At 41.5% G+C, this 26567-nt stretch overlaps 2 protein-coding genes across 11 annotated transcripts; one reads left to right on the forward strand and one right to left on the reverse strand.

The window, feature by feature from the left end:
• Nucleotides 1-789: 789 nt before the first annotated feature.
• Nucleotides 790-4832, reverse strand: RMI1 (RecQ mediated genome instability 1). The gene is made up of 2 exons (XM_052776426.1): nt 4740-4832; nt 790-3607 (listed from the first exon to the last, which is right to left on the reverse strand). Exon 2 carries the CDS (start codon nt 3577-3579, stop codon nt 1702-1704), a length of 1878 nt encoding a protein of 625 aa, XP_052632386.1. The 5' UTR covers nt 3580-3607; nt 4740-4832; the 3' UTR covers nt 790-1701.
• Nucleotides 4833-4917: 85 nt separating this feature from the next.
• Nucleotides 4918-25616, forward strand: HNRNPK (heterogeneous nuclear ribonucleoprotein K). 10 transcript variants are annotated; one of them, XM_052776429.1, is made up of 16 exons: nt 4918-5066; nt 7832-7894; nt 7999-8077; nt 8961-9071; nt 10457-10513; nt 11988-12031; nt 12943-13015; nt 13574-13687; nt 14699-14827; nt 15329-15636; nt 15987-16041; nt 19776-19826; nt 22812-22833; nt 22911-22993; nt 23442-23611; nt 24402-25616. In XM_052776429.1, the coding sequence occupies exons 3-16, from the start codon at nt 8030-8032 to the stop codon at nt 24433-24435; spliced, it is 1299 nt and encodes a 432-aa protein (XP_052632389.1). In that variant the 5' UTR covers nt 4918-5066; nt 7832-7894; nt 7999-8029; the 3' UTR covers nt 24436-25616. The 10 variants fall into 10 exon arrangements, with proteins under 10 accessions (XP_052632389.1, XP_052632395.1, XP_052632391.1 ...); XM_052776435.1 differs by having other exon boundaries at nt 4919-5066; nt 7999-8078; nt 8974-9071; XM_052776432.1 differs by lacking the exon at nt 4918-5066 and adding an exon at nt 5236-5350 and having other exon boundaries at nt 24463-25616.
• Nucleotides 25617-26567: the final 951 nt, after the last annotated feature.

Below are 26567 nucleotides of genomic sequence, written 5' to 3' on the forward strand. Positions count from 1 at the left end.
TTGGTCAGTTTCCTTCTAACAAGCAATTTTTTCTGAAACTGTAAATAAAGATCCAGCAATATAGCTTCCACACCAGCAAAAGCTTTTGCTGTTACAGTTCTAAATGATGCACAATTCCCAACAACCTCAGAAAATAAACCCAAAGATGACTCATGGGATTATGGTTTGCTCAGATTCTTTTCAGAGAAGGGAGGGAAGTGGGAGAAGAGGAAGGAAAGGTACACAGGAATTTAGGCATTTCTAAACTGTATAAAGTTGAGCCTAAAAAAGCTCATGCCTTGAGCCTGAAAAAGCTCAAGACTGCCTCCTCCACCTTCCTCCGTTTTTACCTTACTTAGCAAATTACCTCTAGTTTTCCTTAGGTCACTTGGAGTCTCAAAGTCTCAACTGGGGACGGTCACTTGGAGTCTCAAAGTCTCAACTGGGGACAGGGCAGTAGGGCAATACTGACAGTCTCTCACAGCAATTCCCAACAGTCTAACAGACATTGTTCAGAGAAAGAAAAGGCTCTGAAAAAAGATACTGACAGTCCAACTGAAAAATTCCTCTCCTGGCTACCAACTTTACATTATTTGCAAACACTATCAACACTGCAGACTTCTGTTGTTGGTCTCCTACCCCTAGCAGAATTTTAATTCTTCTGATTTCAAAGAAAAAAAAAAGAGAAGGGAAAAGGATGGGAAGAAGGAAAAGGAAGAACAAACACCCAATTAAACCATTTCTGATACTCTATACACTCAATGAGGTGTGTATTTTTCTTTTAAAGTGACTAAACAGCTTCCACCAAAGTTTAAATGAAAACATGAATATATTTATTTTTATACATTCTAAAAGCAGAAATGAAAAAAAAATTAAAATTAAGACCAACATTAAATATACATATACAACAGGTTTGTAGCACAAGTATTTGACTACTCTGTGAAAAGGTTAGACAAGTAATCGTAAGAGTTAATGAATATGGTTGCCTGTGGGTTCAAAACTATTAGCACTGATTAACATTAACATGACAAAAAATAGATTCCCCATATGTTATAATCAGTCTTTTCTGTTAATAAAAGATTTTAAAATATTTGGCTTTTTTTAATACTTAAAAATATGTAGCTTTTAATTTCATTTATGTATAGGGTTGGGTTTCTTTTCTTCCCCCACAGCTGAACATTTAGAAGAAAATCTTTCATTTCTCTACACTTCAGGTTCTTGCACAGTGAATATGTATTCGAGTTTTCAGGCTGGCATAGTCAGAAGTCACTGCATTTAAACAATAATTCTTTGTTTAAACTTACTCAGCTGCTTTCCTCCAAGAAAAGACTGATAGTCTCCTATAGCTACCTTTTAAAAATCAGGTAAGTAATCATCCTTGAAAAAGTATAATGAGATGGTTGGTTTGTTATCCATTTCCTGACAAATTCTGCTACTCCAGATCACCAGTCAAGGACACAGAGGATTTTGCAGAATGAAACTGATACATCAGTATTTTAAATCAAGACAGAAATATTTGAAAGCTTATTTCAATACTATCACTGTAAGAAACAAACTGCTAAGTTTCACTCCAACAAGTCATCTCCTTCTTCCACTTTTCCATTATTTTTCCTGAAAAGAGAAAAGACATACCATTTAACTTTAAATTTTAACTTTCAACAGTCCTTCAGGGGAAATCTGACTTAAATGTTTCCTAACATACAGTCTGCAAGTTTGCACGTGTTATTTATTCAAACGTTTCTTCAATTGTTCTAGATGCCTCGCATTAGCATCCTGGAGAATTAATACAGTGGCTTTAGACTGAAGTGGATTAAACTCTATAGTCATCAAACAACAGAGATCTATCAGTTCTTTTTGACATTTCTCTAAACCATCTTTAAGCTTCAGGTGTAAAGCTGGATCTTTCTTCAGTCTATTCATTTCAGGCACTGAAAAGCCAATCAAACTTGTTAGAATATCATCAGCAAAATCTACTTCAAGATAAGCTGAACCATCAGAAATTTTTGCCTTTACACCCCAGGACCCATTGCTGCTTGTGAGGTTTCCAGCAAGAGTAACAATAAAACACTTAACTTTAAGGACCGTAACAGTTTCTGGTTTTTTTGCAAGGAGAAGGGAAATATATGTGAAAGGTGGAGAATCTAAATCTAAATGTGCCTCTACTGCTCTGCAAGGAAAGGTCTGTGAATCATGCTTCTGCTGGTCTGCTTCTGGAACGTTTTTTGAGAAAAACACAGGATCATCATTTAACAGCCTGCTGTCCAAAGTACGCTGAGATTTACACCTGCTCTCATCCAGGCCTGTATCATTCTGCCTTTTTTCATGAGGATTTTCCAAAGACAAATCTGCAGAACTGCTGATATGACGTATGCTCTTGTGCTTTGAAAAGCTACTCATACTATTTCCATCTCCATCAGATACTGTTCTTTCAGAAGTCTTTTGCTTGCTGGTAGCTTCTACAGGCTTATCCCTTTCATTCACATCACCTTTTTCACAACTGGCATTTAAAGATAAATTGCAGGAGCTTCTAGATGTATGTGGAAGTCTCTCAGTAATTAAACCTATGTTTCTGTTCATGACCACTGGTGGTGCATCCTCCAGCTCTCTTTGCACCTCTTCTTCCAGAAGAAAGTCATCTTCTAAAGGAAAGTCATTTCCATCAACATATTCTATGGGAGGTGAAACTTGTTCATCTGAATGAGGCAAAGGACTTCCAGATTCCCGTAGCAAAACACTTCCATTGTGTGCAGTCAGTGAACCTGAGGCTGTACGAAAATCGTTGCTTCTACTGCAGTATCTGCTTTCTAAAGATGTTTCGTTATTTAAAGCAAATTCATTATTTTCACCAAGACTGGCTAAAAGCTCTTCATCTGAAGGGCCTAGAGTTTGTTCTAATTCATCCACAGGCCTTGAAACAACTTGGTCATGACCAGCTCGTTCAACAGAATTAGGGTTTTCAGGTTCTCCAATTAATCTAGCAAGGACTCTTTCCTGAGAATACTCCTGAAGAAGAGCATCCACTTCACCCCCCAACAGTTTCACATTATCTGGTTTAAGCAGAAGGACTCCAAGACGATATGCAATATTACCCTGTACAGTGATTTTTGTTCCTGGTGGAAGATTACTGTGCAGGACTGGCACTGGTTGATACTCCATCCCCTGAATTTGATGTATCCCATCAGTTAGTTCCAGCATGAGCATTCGAGTAGGCTTTGGTTCCCAGGGTTTCTGGAATGCCTGAGTACTCGCTGTTACTTCTTCATTTACAGTATTTTTCCCTCTTAGCTTCTGCAACTGGGAATATGCTGGCTGGCTAACATCAACCAGTGAATCAATCTGTATGGAGTAGAAGCCTGACAACTCTCCTTTGGGAGCATCTAAGATGCAGTCAGGCAAAATGGGATATTCCAAATCTCTTAGATCAGTAAGAAGCCATTGCTCAAATACCTGCCTGTTAATCTGAGCTTGACTTAAGTTACTACCACTGTTTTCTTCCTGGATCCAACTAATACATGCTTCCAGCCATGTCAAAGGAACTTTAACATGCCATGTGGATGAAAGCCAAGTTTCCACTCTTGCTGCAATGTTAGATGTAGGCATTTTCTTTTAAGTTAAGACAGTGAATTCCCTAGAACAAAACCCAAAAAGACATATTTACTCTTCTGACAACAGCTAAAGTTATGACAAGTCTCTTGCTTGTATTATACAGAACTTCGGTCTCAGTTTAAAGTTCTGTTATTCTAAGTGTGACAACCTGGAAGCAATTTAAATTAAAAACACTTCTACAGACGCTAAAAATAAACATGCATTTCCAATATTTGAAGTTTCAAACAGCATAAAAATTATGGGCAGTTGACTCATCATGGAGTATCAGGAAAGTATGGAGACTTCTACAAGCAACCTGCTTGTTGACTTCTCCTTTTCTGTTGATTTAATTAGAAACATATAACTGAAATCCTTTTGTTACTGATGGAAAGCTAACGGACAAAAAAAAAGGTAGGTTGTCCCCTATTTTTTTGGTTTTATTTCTGTGGGTGCTGCTGTTAACACCCAGTTTACTTTAGAAATTGACCTGAGAAGTTATTCTCCCATTTCATCAGCACTTTTATGAACAGAAGTATGAGAGCCCATCTACAACAGAAGCAAGCTGGGATCCGTCAGCACTTGTATCACAGGGGTGACTTCAGCACTGTAACTGGATGAAAGCTTTGTACCCGGCAACAGGAAGCCAGCTTGAAACATCATTGTTATCTAGAGACCCAGTCGAGGTTTTGGCTGCAATAGCACCAAGGCATCGTCTCAGGAACATTAGCGGCTAATAAGCTCTGGCTCCTTGTTAATTTAGGAAGTAGCTATGCATGAATGGAATAGAACAGAATAGAATGGAACAGAATAGAATGGAACAGAATAGACTATTTCAGCTGGAAGGGACCTACAACAACCATCTAGTCCAACTGCCTGACCACTTCAGGGCTGACCAACAGTTTAAGCATGTTATCAAGGGCATTGTCCAAAGGCCTCTTAAACACGGACAGGCTTGGGACACCCACCACTGAGAAAACACCGTGCAGTTACTTAACCAAAGTAAGGCGCCAGCCTGCCACTCCCGCGGCGCTGCCCCCGCGGGCCGGGGCCCTGACTGAAGGGCGCTGAGGGGAGGCGAGGGCGGTGGGGGTCACACCCCGCAGCCCCTCACAGGGGCCGAGCCCCTTCCCCCCGCCCCACCTCACCTCACCTGCAGCTGAGCCACCCGCACTTACCGGGGCGAGCAGGCGGTACCGGTGACGCGCTACCGGCGGGGCAGCCCCTGCCCTCGCCACCACCGCGGAGCTGGGGGGGAGGGGGCGCGGCCGCTCCCCGAGCGCAGGTCCCCAAAAACCCCGCGCGCCCCAGCAGCCAATAGGAGGCGTGCCTCGCGCGCGCTTTTATGCATCGCGAGAGGCGCGCCCCTCCCCCGGCACCGGGCAGCGAGCACAAGGCGGGGTTTTCGCAGGCGCCATTTTCTCTTCTGGCGACCCAGGTCGCTCTCGCTCTCCTTCGCCGCCCTCGCTGCCTGCGCCGCTTCTGTCGCGGCTCCCACCGGGCAGGTAAAAAGACCAACCGGCGGCGGCGCGGTGCGGATGGCACGGCTCTCCTCCCCACCCGGCGGCCGGGCCTCTCTCGCCCTGGCCCTCACGGAGGGCGGGGCGGGAGCGGGGGGCCGCCCCCCGGCCCTGACGGGCAGCCGCCTTGCCCAATGGGGCGGCGGCGGGCCCGCGCAGGGGCGAGGCGGCGGGGCCAATCGCCTGGTGGCGCTGGTGGATGTGCGAGTTGGCGGTGGGGGCTGCTCCCCTTTCTCTCCCGTACGCGGTGGGGCCGGCGGCGGGCGCAGGTACGCGCAGCCCGCGGCGGGATGTAGCCAGGGCCGGCGAGGAGGAGGGGGCGCTGCGCCCGCGGCGGGGGGCGGGGGGCGACAGAGGGCAGGCCGGGCCGGGCCTCGCTGGGGCCAAGGGAGCTGCCGCCGTCCCCCTCTCGGCGCCGTTGCGTGACACAGCGATGCGGGAGGCCCGCGCCTCCCCAGTCGCGGGGCCTCAGCCCCTGGGAGCCGCCGCCGCGCCCCGGGACTCCCGTGAGCTGCCGCAGGGAACGGCGCGAGCGCTGCGTGGAGGAAGAGGAGAGCGGGGTGTCGCCGCCTCGGCTGATGCTGGGGGTGGCCCCTCAGGCGGCTGAGGGCCGTCTGCGGGCCCCAGGGGCCCCTCCCGCCCCCAGGGCAAGGCTGTCTGTGCGGGCGGCCCTGGGCCCTGTGGCCCAGCCAGCGTGGCTCCCGGAGGGGCGGCGCGGCGCAGGCCGGCAGCGCTAGCGGGCGCTTTCTGAGGGTGGGGGAGCGGCCGCCGCCACCTTCCTGCGTCCGCCCTTGGTAACTCTGTGCCCGGGGCGAGTTGTCGGGAATTAATGGCGGGCGGAGGGGAGGGCGCTCTCGGCCGCGGCCTGCGCGGAGGCGGCCGCGGCAGGCCGATTAGGGAGCGCCCCGCCTCGCGGCCCGCCGCTTTCGGGGGCGGCGGCGCCCCCTCGGCGGCGGGGCGGTCCCGCTCTGCCGGCGGCGCTGCGGCTCGGGCCGCCGGGCGCCTCCTTTGTGTCTCCCTGGGCGGAGAGGGGGGTAAATCTCTCTGCGGCCGCGTGGTGGAGGTGGCTTTTCCGCTCCCGGCTCCGCCTAGCAGCGGGCAGGCGCCATTACAGCGGCCGCCATTTCTGCTGGTCCCCGCCGCCGGGGAGGTGAGGCGAGGCTGGGGCCGCGGGAGTTATGTAACGCCGCCGCTCCCCCGCCCGGGAGTCAGACCGGCGGCAGCGGAGGTTGTGCCGGCGGCGGGCGGCTGGGCCGTAGCGAGAGGGAGGGAGAGAGGCGGGAAGAGCCGCTGCGCCCCGGAGGGAGCGGGGCTGAGGCGCGCCGGCATTTCCCAGCTCCTGTCTTAGCTCTGTGGTAGCTGGCGCCGCCTCCCGCCTTTGGTGGCCGCTTTATCCTTTCGGTGTTTGTAAAAACACAGCATTAGTCAGTTTAATCGCGGGAACTCGATTTTCCCAGCGGAGCGGGGTGACTTGAGAGCATCTTAGGTACACGCGGCTGGGGGAGGTTTGGCTGGGCGGGTAAACACAGGCGACTAGGGGAGACTAAGCCCTGATCAGCGTATTACGGTTCACTCCCCGCAGCCTTAAAATTATTAGGATGGTTGGAAATAGAATAACCGGGGTCCGAAATGACTATTTAAACCATGCAAAAGTCTGCCCGACCTCTTCCTACACCCCCCCGCCCCCCCCAACAGCGTTTTGGCAACTCCTGGCTGAAATTTCGCTATCATTAGGTCTGTGTGTGTCCGTTACCCCACTTTAAGTGTCTGGAAAGACCAGCGTGTGCTGGGAAAGCAGTGCCTGCTGTTAGCTTGTACAAGCAGGGCAACAATTACAAGTTAACAGCTGGCTGAGAGTATGTTTAAAAAGCTAGATGCACCTCATCTTATTTTTTCCTTCATGGATACCAGAATGAATGGCTACCACTTGTTGAGGCAATGGAAATTAATAAAATACAAAGGGGGAAGCACATGATTATTTTGCTGTGTTATCTGTAGAAACACATTTCTGAAGAGAATAAGTTGCAAAATTATTTCTTTTGCCTAGACTTATCTCTAATGTGACTTAGTGGTATTCTGAGATCAACTTAACAAAAGCATGTCACAAAAGATACCTATTTCAGAAAATCATGGTGAAGTTAAGCTGCTTTTGAGGTTCCTGGCTGTGTGTGTGCAGAGGATTACATGTAACTACAGAGCGTGGTATTTTTAAAAGATTTTTTCCAGTATGGCTAGAAGCTGTAATCTGTCTTTTGTTCATCTATTATACTTGAGTGGAAGGCATGCTAAAATGCCTGGGAGTACATTGGCAGACAGTTTATGAAACTAATGCTGACAATTACCATAATAGGACTTTCTTTTGTTTCAGTTGTTTAGAACTAAACAGCAGGAGCAGATCGTTACACAGTGTCCTTTAAAAAATAGATCCAAGGCATGTGTCATAAAACGTGTTGAAAATAGGAGCTTGGATGCATGTTCACTTTAAATATCTGAAAATAATTTTTAGTAAATGTGGTTCTGTAAAACTAGCATGTGCCCCAAAACTATAATTCAGACAGTAATTGTTTATCTGTAAGTTTCAGACTTGTCTTTTATCTTGTCTTAGTGGTATGTTTGGCCTGGGTATGCTTTCTCTTTTATAAAGAAAACCTTTGCAACAAAAACTCAGCTCAGACGTCTGGGTTTTGGCTGTAGTGAGAATCAAAGCTGTAAGTGAGCAGAGTCACAACTGATACGTGCTGTTTTCATAGGCTGTTGGATTTTGATCCCGCCCAGAATACTTGAGTTTTTCTCTGCAAGGATATATAATTGCGGTAAGTTCTAGAAGCGGGCGTTTCTTTTTGCTTTTTCCCTTTAGCACAATGTACAGTTTGCCTTTTCACAGAATAGATGTACCAGCTTTTTTATTCTTCAACAGGTTTTGCCTGCCCACCTGAGAAGAAAAGGCAATGGAGACTGAACAACAGGAAGAGACCTTTACCAACACAGAGACAAATGGTAAATTTTTTAAAGGACTATTTCTTTTTAGAAAGAGCCTCTTTAAATTTAAATGTTTCTAAATATTTTCTAATGCTTTAACTGCATCAAATGTTTGTATCTGCAGTAATTTTGCGTTCTGCATTAAATCTTCTCGTTTTTAATTAGAACATATAATTACATATGCTTTTGAAGCATAAATGCATAATCTCTCCGTTGGCATGTTAGACATGGGATAAGTAGCTGAAAGTTACGGCTAAGGATTTGAAAATATTTCATAGTTAAATATTCAGTACTTGTGTGGAGAGTGTGAATATGTAAGAATACTACCAAGCATATCCATTAATTGCATTTTGTTTATTGCAGTTTTTACATGCAGGAGTATAAATGTGAAATGCCTCTAAAAAGCTTAATGAAGAATTTCTTTGGGCATAATTAGTGAGGAAGTTAGGGCATTAGTGTCGTTGATTCATGCCAGTTTTTTCCAAACAGTATTTGAAGTGCTACTTTAGTATTATTCCACCAGTATTTCAGTGTTGGACAAACGGCATTTGAGCTTTTTGTCTGAAAGGTTTTTCCCAATTTTAAATGATAAATAAATACTAAGTGGGTGATGCTGCCCTGCTTTAAACAGCGTGTCATGGATTTCTGCTGGCTGTGTGCAACATTCTCATTTAAACCATAGGTCATAGATTTTAAATGGATTTTCTGCAGTTAATTGATACGTAAGCTGATGAAGTAAAGACCTGTTTCTGTGCTATGGATGCTCTCAGAGTGGGCGTCAGTAATTAGTGTTGGGCTAATAGGAAAGAATGTGTTAAGAATACAGAGCATGAATTTCTCATGTGTTCCATTTTATTACAACTTGGAAAGTTAAATAAATGTTTGTGTTTCCCCCCTATGGACCTCTCTACAGGCAAACGTCCTGCAGAAGATATGGAGGAAGAGCAGGCCTTCAAAAGATCTCGGAACACAGACGAGATGGTTGAATTACGCATCCTGCTTCAGAGCAAAGTATGCTTTTTTGTTTTTACTGGTTTTGCTTATAGTGTTACTCAAGACAGTGGTGACAAAGTGTATGTTGGGGTATATATTTAGAAAGAATATACACTTTATTTAATGTGAGAAAATTCACTAGGAATAATTTCAAGTGTGCATGAATGGTGGTAAAAGTGTATTGCAATGGAATTATCTTCAGTAGTTCTTTTAAAGGGTAAGTCCCTAAGGATCAATACAGTTATTTTTAAAAGATGTACTTGCTGAAAAAACAGAGCGATAGAAATTAAAAGGTTTTTTTACATTTGAGTGGAAGGTTGTTATTTTGAGGGAAATGACTGTATTAGTCTTTGGAAAGGAAGCAGTTTAGAGAATGATCGGTTAGTGATTTTAAACTAAATATGAGAGTTAAGATGAGAACTTGCTTAGGATTTTAGTAACTCTCCCAAACAGATCTACTAAACTTGTTCAAATATATCAACGGGAAGAAATGTGGGAGCAATGCTTCAGGGATTGCAATGGTTTTGTTGACAAATGTAAATAGTTACAGTAAAGTTGCTATGTATGAGTTTCCTCAGGTGTTTCCAGTAGTTACAGATGATTTGTACTTTCTGAAGTATCTCAGTCTTTTGTGTTGGCATGGGGGAACGTTAACTCTGTGTGGCATTTCTGACCAATAGTCAAGTTACGTGGGGTACCGTGAAATGTTTTGCGTGCCGTTAATATAATGTATGATTTGTGTAATAAAAGCAATAGTTCTGCATGTAATCCTCAAAATAACCTGGTAAAAATATAGGTTTGCAGTTACTGTTCTTGACTGTCTGCCAGTTTATTCCTGTTGATGTTAGAAACTTGAAGTTGGTGGCTGTTAACATTGGCTTTAACCATTTTCGGAATATACTGCCTTGAGAAGCCAGTTAAGTTACAGAGGTATAAACCAAAATTAGCACTTGAAGTTATGAAGAAATGTTTGGAATGCAAAACTGGAATTTGCAAACATACTCCTTAAAAAAATTAAGAAAAAGCTGATAAATTAGGGAAATCATTGACCTACATAACATTCATACAGTATATTTTTTTGAGAGCTATAGTTTATGAGATTGCTTTAACATAGGCAGAATTGCCTAGAAACCTCCATATGGAATTAAAATACTAGTTAAAAAAACTGAATATCCTTCTCTTTCCTAAGTTCAGTGGTAAGAGCTGTTGGTCATTTTTTCCATGGACAAACTGTATCAGTTTGTTTCAATTTGATCTGCACCTTTCAAAAGCAGTGCCCGCCTGCCCCCACCCCCCAGGCCAACAGGGTAATGCAAAAACAGATTTACCATTCTTAGTCTTGAGCTCAAAAATGTAGTCTGTGCTGTGTTGGCATAACATAACTTCTGAAAACTATTTTCCAGAATGCTGGAGCAGTGATTGGAAAAGGTGGCAAAAATATTAAGGCACTTCGTACAGACGTGAGTATATATGAGTTTGAACTAATTTAACACCAATTCTTTCAGAGCACTACATCGAAAGCTTGATTGCATTTCTAGAAATGGGAGCAATTCAACTCTAGACATCAATAGTCTAGTTACAAGCCATTTGTATTGATCATTAGAGTAGATGACTTGGTTCTTCAATTTCTATTGTAATTAAAACCCAGCTTGACTCATGGAAAGAGAGGTTTATATTAAATCTCTTCGCTTTTGAATAGGATTCCACTAAATTACACACTTCAAGTGAGTTAACATCCTAATTAGAAATATTGACAAAGCTTAAAACCCTTAATTGTGCCATTCCCCATATGTATGAATCAATTACAGTACTACTGAAAGCATTGCAGGTGGCTGGCTTAACCCGGTGATAGAGGAATTCTTTAACTTCCTTTAAAAAAACCCAAACAAACAAAATGGTCCATCTGTTCTTCAACAGCTTGCACATGAAGCACAAAAGCATTAATATTAAGGTTGCATGATTTAAATATGGGTATAGAACAGTAAAGGAATGTTCTATTCTGTTACTTGGAAGCATTTTTAAATGGTCATGACTTGCCTATTCACATTTTACAGTGGGTTGACTCTTGTGATTAGACACATGCTCAGCGTTAATGTTGTGTATTTATAAAACTTGGCAACGCTTCTTAAATTCCATATGTTTACACTCCTGTACTTAACATCAGCTACAATTTCAACAGTTTTTCTGATCAAGACTCTGCTCAACACAAGATTTGGCAATATTGCGTTACAAACCAGTTCCAACTAAGTTCATAAACTACCGCAACTAGAATTGAGGTTTAAGTTGAAATCGTCAGGAATCATACATATGCTCACTAACTTTGGCAGCTAGTTGGTTTTTTTTTTTTAGGGTGTTTTTTTTGTGGCCTTTTTTTTTGTTTGTTTTTAAGTGAATCAATATGTCACCTAAGTCCAAATAATTTAGATTGGTCTGGAAAACTATCTCTCCCGATTTGCCCAAGGTTCTAGTAATACCGGTCTCGACAGGTTTTGTGTCTACCCTCATGAGCCAGCCTGCTACTGAAACATCACATGTTAAAAGTAAAAAGTAGTTTAGTCAGATCAAGGTCCATACTGTTAAGCCACAGTCGCTGTAGCAATCCGTTATTGTGTTAGTCTTCAGAACAACTTAAGCTTGTTTCATTAATTGAGAGTAATGAGTATAGTTTGTATTAAATTAAAATTTATTGCTTTTCCCCCTTTTCCCTCTCCTTGTTTTTTTGGCCATATATCTCCGTTGCCCATGTACTGGATCGACTTGCCCCTGCGTTGCCCACCATGACGTTGGCCCATCCGCCCCTGAACGCCCATGTGAAAACCCTGGTTGGCTATGCCCAAAAATGTGCTCGTTGCCAAACGGGTACCATACTTGACAACTTCCGATTGAATGCCCATGCCCAATGCCAACATCCACGAACGCCAATGACCAATGCAGTACAATGCCAGTGTTTCAGTCCCAGACAGCAGTGGCCCCGAGCGGTATGTCCCAACAGTTTATGCCTCACTGCCTGATTAGAAAGAGAGAAATGTATTTTATTACCTGCCTTTGATATAATTAAATAGTATCCCCTTATAGACGGTGTATTGTTTTTTTTCAAGTTTTCTGTCTTATTTTCCCCATTAAGTCTTTTTGTCACTGAACTTTTACGTGAGTTGCCCACCCAAACAATCCACTAATTTTATTTCAATGGAAGGAGCACAGCTTCAAGTGTTGCATATTTGCTGCATTGTAAATCAAATTGTTTCAAAATAGTCTCTCGCTCTGTCTTTGTGGCCCACCTTGCTCCCCTCAACATTGCCTGTTCATAATTATTTCTGATGAAATGCTAACTCTGGTTCACTTTCCTTCACTTCTCATTTGTTTTGTCTTTTTTTTGTCTTGCATTTGTATTTGTTTTCTTGCAGAGCCCATTAGTAATCTGATTTCTAACTGGTCTCATAACCTTACTCCAGATACAATGTTCACCACTTGCATATCCCCACTTTTTCTATGAGAAGGTGTGCCAGTTTTACCAATGTAATAGCGAGGGTATCCTAAATTAGTGGTGGCGGGGAACATGAATATTCACTTCTGCTTTCAGTTCTGCGTCAATTTCTTGCCCACTTAATCTGAGCCCTTCCAAAAGCCCATTCTGTCTCTCTCTCTCTCTCTCTCTCTCTCTGCAAGACCTACCTAATCTTAAATTTATCATGCATATATATTGGGCATAAACAAAGATGCATGTGTTGTAAATTGAGCAAACAGGTTTACTTTAAATGGGGAATATTAATTGTAAGCTCTTCTGTGTAGTAAATCTTGTTAGAATTTTGTGTATGATGATGAAAAAAATTTACTTCTACTTCTTCTTTTCCACCTTCTCCATATTGTCTGGCATTATGGCCTCCAACAGCATCCTGAGCATAAGTGCAGATATAGAGACAATTGGAGAAATCCTGAAGAAGATTATCCCTACTTTAGAAGAGGTATGTCTCTTAACATTTGTTTCTTTTTAGAAGTGAAAGATTAGCTCTTGAAACTATACGGTTCTAGATGATTTGCTGCTTTTTAAATATAGGACATTGGAAAATAAAAAACAAAAGCCTTTTAGAGAAGGGTTATGGCTCTCAAACTACATATTGGCATTTTTTTTGGTAGAGGTTAGAGACAGGTTTCAAACAGCCTCCCCCTTTTCAAAATACTTGCCTCCTGACTTTTCATCCACATTTTGAAGTAGTTGTATTGTAACTTGTGTCCTGCATCGGCTTTGTAAGTAAGACTGTTGCACTGTTTTGATAGATAATGTTCTTAAATCTTTGTAGAAAGTTGTGCAACGTAATATAATGAATAAGGAAAACATGATCTGACATCAGTTTATGGTGAGGTGCTTAAATAGTTGTGATCTTATCAAAGGAAATACAGGATTACAATTCAGCAGTGTCATACCATTATGCTTGGAGGAAAAAACTTAAGAAAACCCCAATATTTTAAATTTTTATGTGACTAATATTTTATTCTTTTCTTTGTATGCATCTTTCTTACAGTATCAACACTACAAAGGCAGTGACTTTGACTGCGAATTAAGACTTCTCATTCACCAAAGTTTGGCAGGAGGAATTATTGGTGTTAAGGGTGCTAAAATTAAAGAACTCAGAGAGGTACTTGTTTCCTGTTCTTCTGAGATTTGGGTTTTTTCAATAAACAACTTAGTGTTTTGTGTTCATAAGGGACAAGTGTAAGTATCTTCTGTGCAGGAATTCCTTCAGAACATACTGCATACATGATTTCAGTGTTCTGAGATGGATCTGTGAGTTGCAACTTTCTTGCAAACCCTCAGAAGTAAAGTCATTGGTGATAGAGCCTAGGACTTGTTACCAGACTTCTGAAAAATACTTGTGGTAGAGTAATGTTTTTAAAAAGAAAGGATTTTTTTAATTAAAATAGCATTTGTCACTCCTAGAACAAACTACTGCATGGAATAGATTTATTCGTGTGGTTGGACCTGCAAAATAGTTTAGAGTGAATGCACCTCCACAAACTCTTATGATGGTAATTCAATAGATGTCTGAATATTACTGTAAAAGGGCTTTATTTTTTTTTTTCTTTTTAAATTCTACCTCCTAGAAGACCATTGTTTTCTTTCAGTGAAGGAATGAGATTTTAAAAAGCTAATGGGCTCTCTGAACTTAAAACACACCTCTTTTTTCTGTCCTTTCTTGGCATTGTGTCAGAGGCAGTTTCAGGTCAGTTAAGGTATAACCTGTTTGTATGGGTTGAGAAAGGCAAGGTAACCAGACATAATCCCAGCAACATTACTGTCTTGCATCCAAAGCACGTTTTCTTGACATGTGAAGGTTAATACATGCAACTCGTAAGCTCGCAATGGATATGTGGTCCTTTTGCTAGTTTTTAATTAAATGGTGGTGTAGATGAGCCATAATTTAAAGAGGAGAAAATGGAACTTTTTTTCCTCTTTATACAAAACTATGTCAGCACAGATCTTAAAAAAAAAAAAAAAGTCATCTTAACTGAGAAACAAGCACGCACTTAAAATCGCTGGGAATTTGTCTTTCGGATTGTTTCTTTAAAAATGTATTAATGGGTTTATAAAGTTGTTAAAATACTTACATTAGATAATCTTCGATTTTTTTCTTTTTTTTCTTCAACAGAACACTCAGACCACCATTAAGCTCTTCCAAGAGTGTTGTCCTCATTCTACTGACAGAGTGGTGCTTATTGGTGGAAAACCTGATAGAGTCGTTGAATGTATCAAGATTATCTTGGATCTTATCTCCGAGGTAATATTTATTAACTTTATTTTATTCTTTCATTGGCATCCATGAATGTTAAGGATCATTTGGATGAAAAGCATCTCTTTCAGTTTCTATTCTGAATTTAGTACCTCCTACTTTCCCAGTAACAAAGTGATTGACTGGTACCACCTTTTGAAACTGTTTCCATTTTCTAGAATTGGGGTGCACTTTATGGGGGAGGGAAGCAATTTTTCATACTAGTGGGCTGTTATTCATGCTTTGCATGTCATTAAGATGCAAAAATTGAAGAGGAAGGGGGACAAAATTTATTTGCCACTGATAAGTAACAGCAGTTTCTCTATCATAGTTAAGTTCATGGGAAACACATCATCATCTCCTTTCTTAACAGCTTTGTGAAATCAAGAACATGTTCCAAACGCATAGATCCATTTTATACATTTAATATATTAATTTAATTAAATATGCCAATTGTAATAGTCCTAATTGGATTGGGGGGGGAATTGTTTTTTCGTTTGTTTGTTTTAGTCTCCAATTAAAGGACGGGCCCAGCCTTATGATCCCAATTTCTATGATGAAACATACGACTATGGTGGCTTCACAATGATGTTTGATGATAGAAGGGGACGTCCAGTAGGCTTTCCGATGCGTGGAAGAGGAGGTTTTGATCGAATGCCCCCTGGTCGTGGTGGACGACCTATGCCTCCATCAAGAAGAGATTATGATGATATGAGCCCTCGCAGAGGACCTCCACCACCTCCACCAGGTCGTGGTGGTAGAGGTGGCAGCAGAGCTCGTAATCTTCCTCTTCCTCCTCCACCACCTCCTCGTGGCGGGTGAGTTGTTGCATAAATGCATTATACAAAACTCATGTTGTGTACAATCTCCTGAGTCATGTACATCTTTCCAATGTTTTTCCCACACTTCCATGTTGGTAGTAATTATGCAGGATTGCATGTGTATTAGATGAGAGTATTTTGAAAAGTACTGGAATTTAATTATTGCTGCACTGCAGTAATCTACCAGGACTGTAGTCAGTAGTTCTGAAACTTTTATGTCACTCAGTACTTGGTTAGAGTAGTTTGAAATTTTAAGTTGTGTGTGAACCATGAATGTGAAAATATAACTTAGAATAGCTAAACTAGTTTATAACACAATTCACATGCTGCTTTTTTTTTCATTTTAGAGATCTTATGTCCTATGACCGAAGGGGCAGACCAGGAGACCGTTATGATGGCATGGTATGAGTTTAAAATTTGCCTTGTCGTGTTTCATAAGCACAGTTAGCATGCTGCCTCAAGATACCGTTGCTGAACACATGCGCTTAAGTGTGGGACATACATGGTTCTGATGATACCACCAAAATGTTTTGTCTATACAAATGGTCCCTCCTGTGGAGGAACGTTTGGGGTGTAAGTGGTATCTGAGACATGATCTGTTTTCTTTCTTTCCTCCCTGCCATCAAAAATGATATAGAAAGTTTGACTGTGCTCCACCCTGCAGGTTTTCTTGCACTGACCATCTTTTAGATTTTTTTTCATCAGGATGACAGAGATAGGAATTGGTAGGCCTTTCAGATAAAGAACGCGTCAGAACAACAGCTCTGAAATCCTTTGATTCATACAAGCATTCTTAACATTAATGTTGCAAAAAACAAGTATAGGTAGAATAATACAGATTAGAGAATAGTATCTGTGAAGAGCTGTAGTTGATCTGGAAGATGACTGCTCTTTTGAATAAGTTCTTGTCTATTTGCTGGTTTCTCTGCGAAAATTCCACTGTAATTCCAAATGTTTGGGAGCTAGGGCCACTGCTAAATTGAATCCTAAATTAAATTAGGTACATTTGACCGTATTAATACTAATACTTGCTGAGGAAAAAAATAATCTCATAGCATATGGAAGCTTAAAAAATGGCTTAAAGATACTCTTCCATGTTGTATTCTGAAATGCTACTTCCCAGCAGTCATCTGCTGTTGTCCTAGATTCCTCTTTCCTGGGAAGAGAAATAAGGTGTGTCTGGGAGGTAAATCTCTATAGTAACAATCTTCTTTTCTCCTCTGGCTTTGTTTGACACCTTCTTTAAGATGACAGGTGAGACAAGATTTGTTTTCTGGGGTTTTTGGGTTTTTTTTCCTCATTTAAATGAATGGAAGAGAAAGGAATTGGAGGAGCTATGGAATGGGCTACCTAAATGGGCTTTACACATTTCCTCCTTCTTGGGAGTAAGAGTTACTGGAAATATGTATTGCAAGAATGTCACATGCTTACTAGAAATACAAAAAAAAAAAAAAGTGTTACCCATGCTACTGTATATGTTAAGAAACTGCAAGAATTGAGAAGTACACCTCCCAAGATTCCTTACATGTATTTACACGTTTTCAAAGCTCAGGTTTTGTGTTCTTGTATTTGCAGCTAATAAAGCCCGTGCTAGAGCATATAAACTGAGCGGCCTGCCCTTATTTGGGTATTTGGTTGAGCACAGTCTTCTTAGCTTGACTCTTGGGCAGTAGTGTGTTCTATTTTTATTCCATTCCAGCTAGAATAGAAAATCCATTTTGACTTCTATTTAGCCTGACTTTTGTCAGGTTGACCTTTGATTTCTTGACATGAGTTTCTAAAAATAAGTGGAGTCATCTCTGTTGGTTTTTTTTTTTTTTCATTCCAAAAAAGCAATTTTATTTCCACTTCACAGTGAAGCTGCTCATGGCTTTGACTCCTTTATGACCAAGTATAGCTTGGTGAAAGTGAGGACTGCTTCCCAACAACAACTATTTAATTTCTAGTTTTTGTTAACCATGATCCTAGTATCCTCAATAGTGTAAACAGATAGGAAGTTTCCATGTGAGGCTGGAACTGGAAATGTCATGCCAGAAGTGTAAGGTCATCTTATGCTACCCTTCGTTTCGTATAGAAACCATTCTCTAACAAAACATTTAAACTAGAGTAAACCAACATCATTGTGAACTAAGTAATGCATGGGAAAGGCTGCTCTAAGAGAGCAAAACTGCTCTTTCACATAGATTCTATTTTACATAGATGTAATAAAAGGCAAGAATAGATGCTTTTCTCAGAGGAATGTCTTGAAAATCATGGAAATGTTGAATGTATATAAACAATCTCCTTTTTTTGCCAGTTCTCTTTTCCAGTAAAGGCAGAAAGATTGAGTGGTTCAGGACCTTTAAAACTGGATGCTGAACTGTGAATTTTCTGGAATTCCAGAAATATGACAGTATTGACAGCCTTGTAAATGCTGAGATGAGAAAAAAACATTTTGATTTTAAAAGACAGGTTAATTCCTCTTGCCCATGTGGAGTCACCCACTTAAGAAGATACTTGTCTGTTAGCCTGGCTTACAGTTGTAGTTTAGTTATGCACTGCTGTTGAAAGAGTCCATTTGGTTTATCATCTGTGTTCTGAAGCTTTTTCCTGAAGGACAGACTTGTATTGTTTCTCTGTTAACAGAGCTATGTATTTCAGTGTGTAACGGCTCCAAATCAAATGCCCATGGACCATAAGGGCTATTCTGACAGTTGAAAAAACCTGAATGTATTTCCAGTATTTCTTTAACACCCTCATCCTCAGGGGTCTTTCAGATACACAAAGGCACACAGATACCAATGGGAGGGGTGGAAAATAAAGTGGACAAGAATATAAAGTAATTTTATCCCCTCACCTCTTTTTTAATTAACTGATCAAGTACTAAAATTTTCAAAGTACTCAAAATTTTTAAATCTGAGTTAATAGAGACTTAAATCAGAATGTCTCCTGTTAAGTGGACTGTCTCCTCACAGACTTCTGTGAGTGTCTTCAGACTTCCAGTGTGCTTTTGCTCCTTCAAATGCTTCCTAATTCTTCATCTTTTTTTAACTTATATATGTATGTGTACATACATATGTCTTGACATACAAATGCTTGAATAAAGGCACATACACTTAAAAAACCCCAAAACATTATTCATGCTTAAGAGATGGGACATTAACAAGCATGTAAAAAATCAGTAAAGGAACTGATTCCCTACTGAAAAAGTAGGGAAACTTCCCTATTTATCCATGCAGATGCTGGAAGAAAGTAACAAAATTTCACTCTCCCAGGTCACTGTTTAAAAAACAGGGAAAATCATGATAAAAGAATTTGACATCACTTAGGACTGCATGCATTTTCTTTGATTAGATGTAAAAGTTAAGTTCTTTGTCTTACCCAGCCAGCGTGTCATCTGGTTTCTATTCTAGTACCAGTAGTCACTAGCACAAATGAGTTCATAGAGCAGAATATTCTGTTACATATGTGAAGTTACCCTGTTTGAGAAGCTGGGTTAGAGTGCACAAATGAACATCAGTTGCTGAAATTGTAGAACTCTGAAAGAAAGAAATGCTATATATCACATTTTAAAAACATAATTAAATTTCTAATATAGTTAGGCAGCAGTAGATTGTTAGTCTACTTATTGGCTATATGAGGTATATGGAAATGAATTGGTAGAACAGGAGAGGCAGTGTCCTTCCTCCTTGACCTGCTGTTGGCATAGTCACTGACAGTTACTTGTTTCGATCTTGCTAAACCTTCATTTTCTAACACATGGAAGAAATAAAAGATTTTTCTAACACATGGCAGAAATAAAAGATTTTGATATATAATACCACTTAAGGGTCTTCTAAAAGAAAAAAAAGCTTGTTCAAGCTTTGCTCTGCCATTAACTCCCTGACCTTTTTTTGTTAGAAGAAAAATCTGTTTACACACAGAAAAAGGGGGAAAAGTGTGTATGACCACTTACAGTTTCCTCAAAGTGAAATTAAAAGGGAGCAAGTCTTGAAAGTGATCTAAATCACATACTTTTAAGTCCTTGTTGTAGTATAAATTGTTTCTCTGTACCAGTATGTATTGTATTTGCTTGCCAAGTTACCTATAAGTCTGCATGACATGGACTTAATTTAGATTTCTTTCCTCTTTTCCTCCTATTATGTTGTGTCTGGAAGATGATGCAGTGTCATGTGGATGCCTGTGATGACATGCAGCCACCAGAGTTGGTGAGTGTGCTCAACCTTTTTCTGAAAACTGCTTTATTGAACAGGTTAAGCGATAACGGGAATTCTTGATCTCCAGCGTAGTCGTTGGCAACTTGCACATATTCAAAATCGTAAAACTGTCCTTTGAACTTAGCATTTTTTGGCAGTTTGTCTTAACGGTGTGGCCTGTGCAGGCAGGTAATGTTAATAGAAATGTGGAAGTATGCAGCAGCACAGCCAAAAGAGAGGAACTTTTCTGTACCTCTTTTTACCTTTTACACCCCGTTTTTGTTTTGTAAATAGTAACTTTCTCCGTAACTGATGCACTGCAGATGCGTGCATTTAGGTTATATATTTTGCATGAACTTCATGATGTTGTGTTTTCTCATATTTCAAACAGCAGATATTAAAAGTAGCCTCTTATATTTGTGGATGAACTATTACGCTTTACTTACCAATGTATTTGAAAATACACCATTTGATCAGATAGGTTTTGGGAAGGGAAGTTACAAGGGTTCATCGGGTGTTCATGCAGTCTAGAAGATGGCAAAGTGCTGCCAAATAGTAAAAGTCAGCTCTTAGCTTAGATAAACACAGCAAATGTAATGGCTTAACTCATCTGCTGTCAAGTTCATTTGCTGTCCTGTAGTCTGGGGAGGCAGAAATGATCAAGTAAAGGATTGTTCTTTAAAACAGATGAGCCCAAAAAGGGATCCTGTGGCAAATATTGATGGGAATATGTCTATGTGTGTGCAGTATGCTGCTCTGATCAGCCTCTGAATTAAGTTTTAAGCAGAGTCCTTCATTCTCTTGTATTTTGGACTGCACTACAAGCTCTATTATGTTATGTTACAATCTGTATTGCTAAGTAAAGTGGCTACACAATATAGGTTGCTTAGAGACAGAGAATAAGCTCAACTCCTTGGTCTGAGTAGCTTCCATTTTGATCTGAAAAGGTAGCGGGTAAACAGTATTTTGGGAAAAGTTGTTGCGTTACAACATTCTCTTGCATTTTGGACTGCACTGCAAGCTCTATTATGTTATATTACAATCTGTATTGCTAAGTAACGTGGCTACACAATATAGGTTGCTTAGAGACAGAGAATAAGCTCAACTCCTTGGTCTGAGTAGCTTCCATTTTGATCTTCTGAAAAGGTTGCAGGTAAACAGTATTTTGGGAAAAGTTGTTGCGTTACAACTTCTGCAAACAAGTAGTGGTGGTTGGTTGAACTTGGCTGGCTGCCAGGTGCCCACCCAACCACTTTCTTACTCCCTCTCCTCAGCAGGATCAGGGGAGAAAGTACGGTGGAAAAGCTTGTGGCTCAAGATAAAGACAGGGAGTTCACTTACCAATTACCATCATGGGCAAAACAGAGTCAACTTGGGGAATATTAATTTATTGCCACTTAAAAATAGTGTAGTGAGAAACAAAAGAGGAAAACTAAAAACACCTTTCTCCTACCCTTCACTTCTTCCCAGGCTCCACTTCATTCCTTCATTCCCTACTCTTCTAATTCCTCTGCCATGAGTGGTGCAAGGGGGATGAGGACTGGCAGGTTGCAGTCAGTTCATCACACTTTGTTCCTTCCTCCTCACATTGTTCCCCTGCTCCAGTGTGGGGTTCTTCCCATGGGACACAGTCGCTCACAAACTGCTCAAATGTGGGCGTTTCCAATGGACTGCAGTTCTTCAAGAACTGCTCCAGCCTGGGTCCTCTTCATGGGGTACAGTCCTTCAGGAACAGACTGCTCCAGTATGGGTTGCCCACAGGCCCTGCTAGGCACCTGCACCAGTGTGGGCTCTCCACAGGCTGCAGCTTCCTGCAGGGCATATCCACCTGCTCCCAGCATAAGGTCCTCTATGGGCTGCAGTGTGGCTATCTGCTCCAGCGTGGTTCTCTCTGTGGGCTGCAGGAGAAGCTCCGTTGCAGCACCTGGAGCACCTCTTTCCCGACCTTCTTCAGTTGGTGTGTGCAGGGTTGTTTCTCTCACTTCTTTTGCCCTTGCTAATCTGTAACAACCAGTGCACGCTAGGGGTTTTTTTACCCGTTCTTAAATGTTATCACAGAGGTGCCACCATCTTTGCCAATGGTCTCGGCTTTAGGCAGAAGTGGGTCCATTTTGGTGTTGGCTAGAATTGTCTTTGCCTGGCACAGGGCAGCCCCTGGCCTCTTCTTGCAGAGGCCACCCCAGCAGTCTCCCAGAAGCTGAATTCTGCACAACTGTGTATGTATATTCTCTGCTTCTATAGGAAAGTATAAAAATGGGGTCTTGTGCACTTAGAAGGCGTTAGATGAAACGAAGCACTTGATGTCAAATACTGGTCTACAAAACTAAAAATAAAAAGAGGCCAGGAGTGCTTGTTGCAGTGATTTGGATTTGGTGTGTGGTGGCTTTAGAAGAACGGAAGTAACTCATGTCATGATTATCTGTTCTAAGATAGAAAGGATCATAGCATAGTCTGAATCAAGAGACAGGTTAGAGCTATTCCTAATAGCTTTGGTTTTTTTTCTGAAGATGTTGATGAAGTAGGAGGATTGACAGCCACTGGGTAAACTTTTTGTCCCAAAACTGGAGACTTGAGTCTCTCCTGAGCTGTATGGTAGCATTAATAAGGCTGTACTCTGATCTTTTTGTTTGAATGTAGTTTAGTCCAAGGGTCAGGAGTAGGTCAGCATCAAGAGCTGTCTACCAGCAGCTGAATTAGTGAGACTGCTTGGTAAACTGGTATAGCTGGATCCTTTATGTCATTTTATGCCTTACTTCTAGCTAGGTTTTGACAGGGCAGGCTAAGAGGTTAATGAGATTTCCCCACCCACCCCTTTTGTTTCTGGTCTGCCCTCTGCCTCAGTATGCCTTTGATGGCACAACATTGTTGTACTTACAGTAAGGTTGAGGGTTGAGATTTTTGCATAAAATAGGCTCAAAGTTAACAATATGATACTTAAGATGAAAATAATGTTAATGAAGCATGGCTATTCACTAAGGTTTTTTCTCTTTCTCACAGTTTGAGGGTGGCTCTGGATATGGTAAGTGTTTATACAGAAGCTTTGCATGTACTTAATTATGTAGTTATTAAAGGGCTTGATGCATACGTTTAAATCAGACTATTCTTATGCAGGGGGGCGTGGTTCATACGGAGATCTTGGTGGACCCATCATTACAACACAAGTAACGATCCCCAAAGATGTAAGTAAAGTTGACTTGCTTTCAGCTTGTGTTTTCTCTTAAAAAAGTCACAGCCTTTTCTATACTATATAAGTAAATCAGAAGTATCGAGGGTGCTTGATGAGTACTTCTAATATAAAACAAGTGTTTCTAAATCACCAAAAGTCTATTCTTCGAGTGTTTGTGTCTTCCCTTTAGAGAGACACTAAACAATTTTACTAATTGTTAATATTCAGTAATAGAGATCGTCTCTGTAACTTGTTTTTTGCAAATGAGTAACTTGTTCTCCCACTTTTATCCCATCTGTGCTTATACAATTAATATTGCAGGGGGGGGTTGAGGCTGTAAAGTATGCTTCCATTGCAACTCTTTAAACTTATGGAAGCTACTCAAACACTGCTGTGATTTTCATAACTGTTTTTAGAAAGGAAGTTGTATCAGGAAATGACTGCTTTGCTTTCTCCCCTAGTTGGCAGGATCTATTATTGGAAAGGGAGGCCAGAGAATCAAACAAATACGCCATGAGTCGGGAGCTTCGATCAAAATTGATGAACCGTTGGAAGGTTCAGAAGATCGGATAATAACTATTACGGGAACACAGGACCAGATACAAAATGCACAGTATTTACTGCAGAACAGGCAAGTTAAAGTTTATGTCCCTACTGTCAATTTTAAACTGACATGTACATTCTAAGGCTGCTCTTCTCTGTGATAGTTTTTAGAAGGCAGGTTTTAAGTAACTATTTGAACCTAACTTCTGCAGTGGTAGTTCTGCCTTGATTATGTTGATTCTGTTCTCCATTCTAATTAAAATGAAGACACCCTCAAAACTAATCTTGCTGGAAGACACCTTAACCAAGCAGTCCTCTCATTTCTCTGGTGAAAACTGCTGCAAAAAAACTACTTGTAATAAATTACATAGAGCCTGTAGAAAATATAGAAGATTTCATTGGATGTTGGTCTAGTTCTGTGTGGAAGACTAGTGATTTTGTTGTTTTTAGATAACTAAATTGACAACAAATCACAGTCTGCCATATGGCACAGACCATGCCTCTACAGGACAAGTTGAAATCGATTTGGGGCTGTTATGCAGCATTTCACACCTTGTTGACATCACTTTTGTCTTTTCTGCCAAATATTAACAGCTTCAGATCTAATTTGTTTAGTTTTGCTTTAATAACATGTTCGCTGTCATAGCAGATTTTAGCATTTTAACTTGAATGTTTGGCTTTAGACTACTAGTACTTAAATATGCCTAAAATATATTAATATACCTGTAATTATTAGCCATTAATCTTTTAAAATTATTTACTTTAAATGTATTAGGAATTTGTAATTTAATCTGTTCTCTAAGAATGTCATTGTGAATGTTGATGCAAGATGTATGGTTCATCATTCTAATACATGCTTTTTTCTTTTTCTTTTATAGTGTGAAGCAGTATGCAGATGTTGAAGGATTCTAATGCAAGATTATTTTTTCTTTTTTATAGTGTGAAGCAGTATTCTGGAAAGTTTTTCTAAGACTAGTGAAGAACTGAAGGAGTCCTGCACCCTTTTTTTTTTTTATCTGCTTCTGTTTAAAAAGCCAACATTCCTCTGCTTCATAGGTGTTCTGCATTTGAGGTGTAGTGGAATCTTTGCTGTCCACCAGATGTAATGTTTAGTTCCTTACAAATATTTGTGGGGAGGGAAAGGGCGCACAAGACTAACACTGAAATTTTGAAGCAGCAGCAGAGTGAATACTATTTTTGTTCATTGTTGGTGGTAAATTGTAATGTTTTTCTGTAACTGTTGTGAACACCCTCTTTTTGTACACTGTATTTTTTTCCAAAGAGGGGAAGAGTACTGGTAGTCCGTGTGTCCCTGGCATCCTTTGAAGGCAGTGTGCAGGATGTAGTGCTCCTTTGTAAGAACCATTTTATCATTTTTGAATAAATTTAGTGAACTTATTCTTGGTGGTTATTTTTCTTCAGATATACGTATGGTAATATCCAAAATGGATACACCCTTTTTTTTCCCCTGCATATAAATGAAATTGCAGTTAAGCTTGCTCTTCTGCTTCTTTGATATAGATGGAGTTACGTGGGGTTTTTTGACAAATCAAAGAAACTGTGTGAAAACAATGACTCTGCTTTGCTGTTTGGGGAAAAAACGCAAAAATATTCATGCAAATGTTGTGTAAAACTTGGCATTTTTGCAAGTGTTTGGCCCTCTTTGCAGTACATATATATATTGGTGACAGTATATAAATAAAATATTTTAAAACTTTGTGATGTCACTGAGTAAACAGTGGTAAAGTACACCTCGTTAGACAGCTCGCTTAATGCAGATAACACTGTTAGAAATGACAGTTGCTGTACCATTACTGAATGACTTATAGTTGTTTTCTGAGCTTTCATTTGTATGAGGTAGAAATTCTTATGAATTGGCAAATTGACGGTATCTTAACTCTGTAACTTGTTTTTATTGTATGCAAAACTTAAACTTGGTTTCCCTGTTGTATGTTGAATTCCATAGGAGTTACTTGTGAGAAATGAAAAAATATAAAGCCTCTGGATATCTCATGTAACACCTTGGCATTTGTATTTATAGTTTACAAGTTTAATTTCACTTCCTGAATAAAAATGAACGCGAAACCACACAAGTGTGTTGCACATATTGATACAATGGGTCCAGACTACACGTGGATTCTTTTACTCTGGTGGGTTGGTTTTTGGGGGGGGGGGGGGGGGGGGGGAGATGTTTTTTACCTGGGGTTGTAGAACATTTTGCTTTGCTCTTTTAATGGTGTGGGGCAATTCCTGTCCTAGTAAGCAGCTACTCTTAAATTACCGGGCAAGGGAAGGCACTGGAGAGGCACCGGGTGAGGCTGAGCTCCCTGGTAGAGCTGGAGTCAATCCCCCACGGAGAAGGAAGGGCTGGCGTGGGGGAGGCTGCAACCAGGGCAGTGCCAGTCAACTAAAACATGGGTGCTGAATTTTCCTGCGTGCGTCCGACTTGTGTGCGTGCAGAAAGGTGGGGTCGTGGCTGGTGCTTTTTTTTTTAATCGAGAGGAAAGCTCCACAAGTGTCAACACACACGTTTTTTGTTTGCCCCTTTGTCTTTTCAGTGATGTGTATGTATCTTTTGGAAAACTTCCTTACCAAGAAGCTGAGCACCTGCGCAGCTCCAGCTTGGCAGGATTGGGGCCGGGGGGGGCGGTTCTGAGAATAACCGTCCGTGATTTTGGACGCGTCGCCGGCCTTCCTGCCGGCCAAGGACCACCCCCGCGGCACCTCCCTGCCCTGCTGCCCCCCAAACGCCGCCCGGCCCCGGGGGGGGGTGGTGCCGGCAGCCCAACCGGCCGTACCGCACCCGCCGCTGGGGAACAGCCCCGCGCTGCCGGCCGCAGCGGTGCCTCCCGCGCGGGGCTTCCCTAGAAAGGCTGCCTCGCCGCGCGGGGGCGGCGGGGTGGGAGGCCCCGGCCCGGCGGGGGCCGTCTTTCTGTGCGGCCGTCGGGAGGCGGGCTGGGCGCCGCCGCGGCCGTCGGAGGAGGAGGAAGAGGAAGAGGAGGAGAGGGGCGGGGGGGGCAAGGGCCGCGCTTGCAGCTGGCTCG

The sequence above is a fragment of the Harpia harpyja genome, chromosome Z (genome assembly GCF_026419915.1).
Source record: "Harpia harpyja isolate bHarHar1 chromosome Z, bHarHar1 primary haplotype, whole genome shotgun sequence".
Taxonomy (NCBI): Eukaryota; Metazoa; Chordata; class Aves; order Accipitriformes; family Accipitridae; genus Harpia; species Harpia harpyja.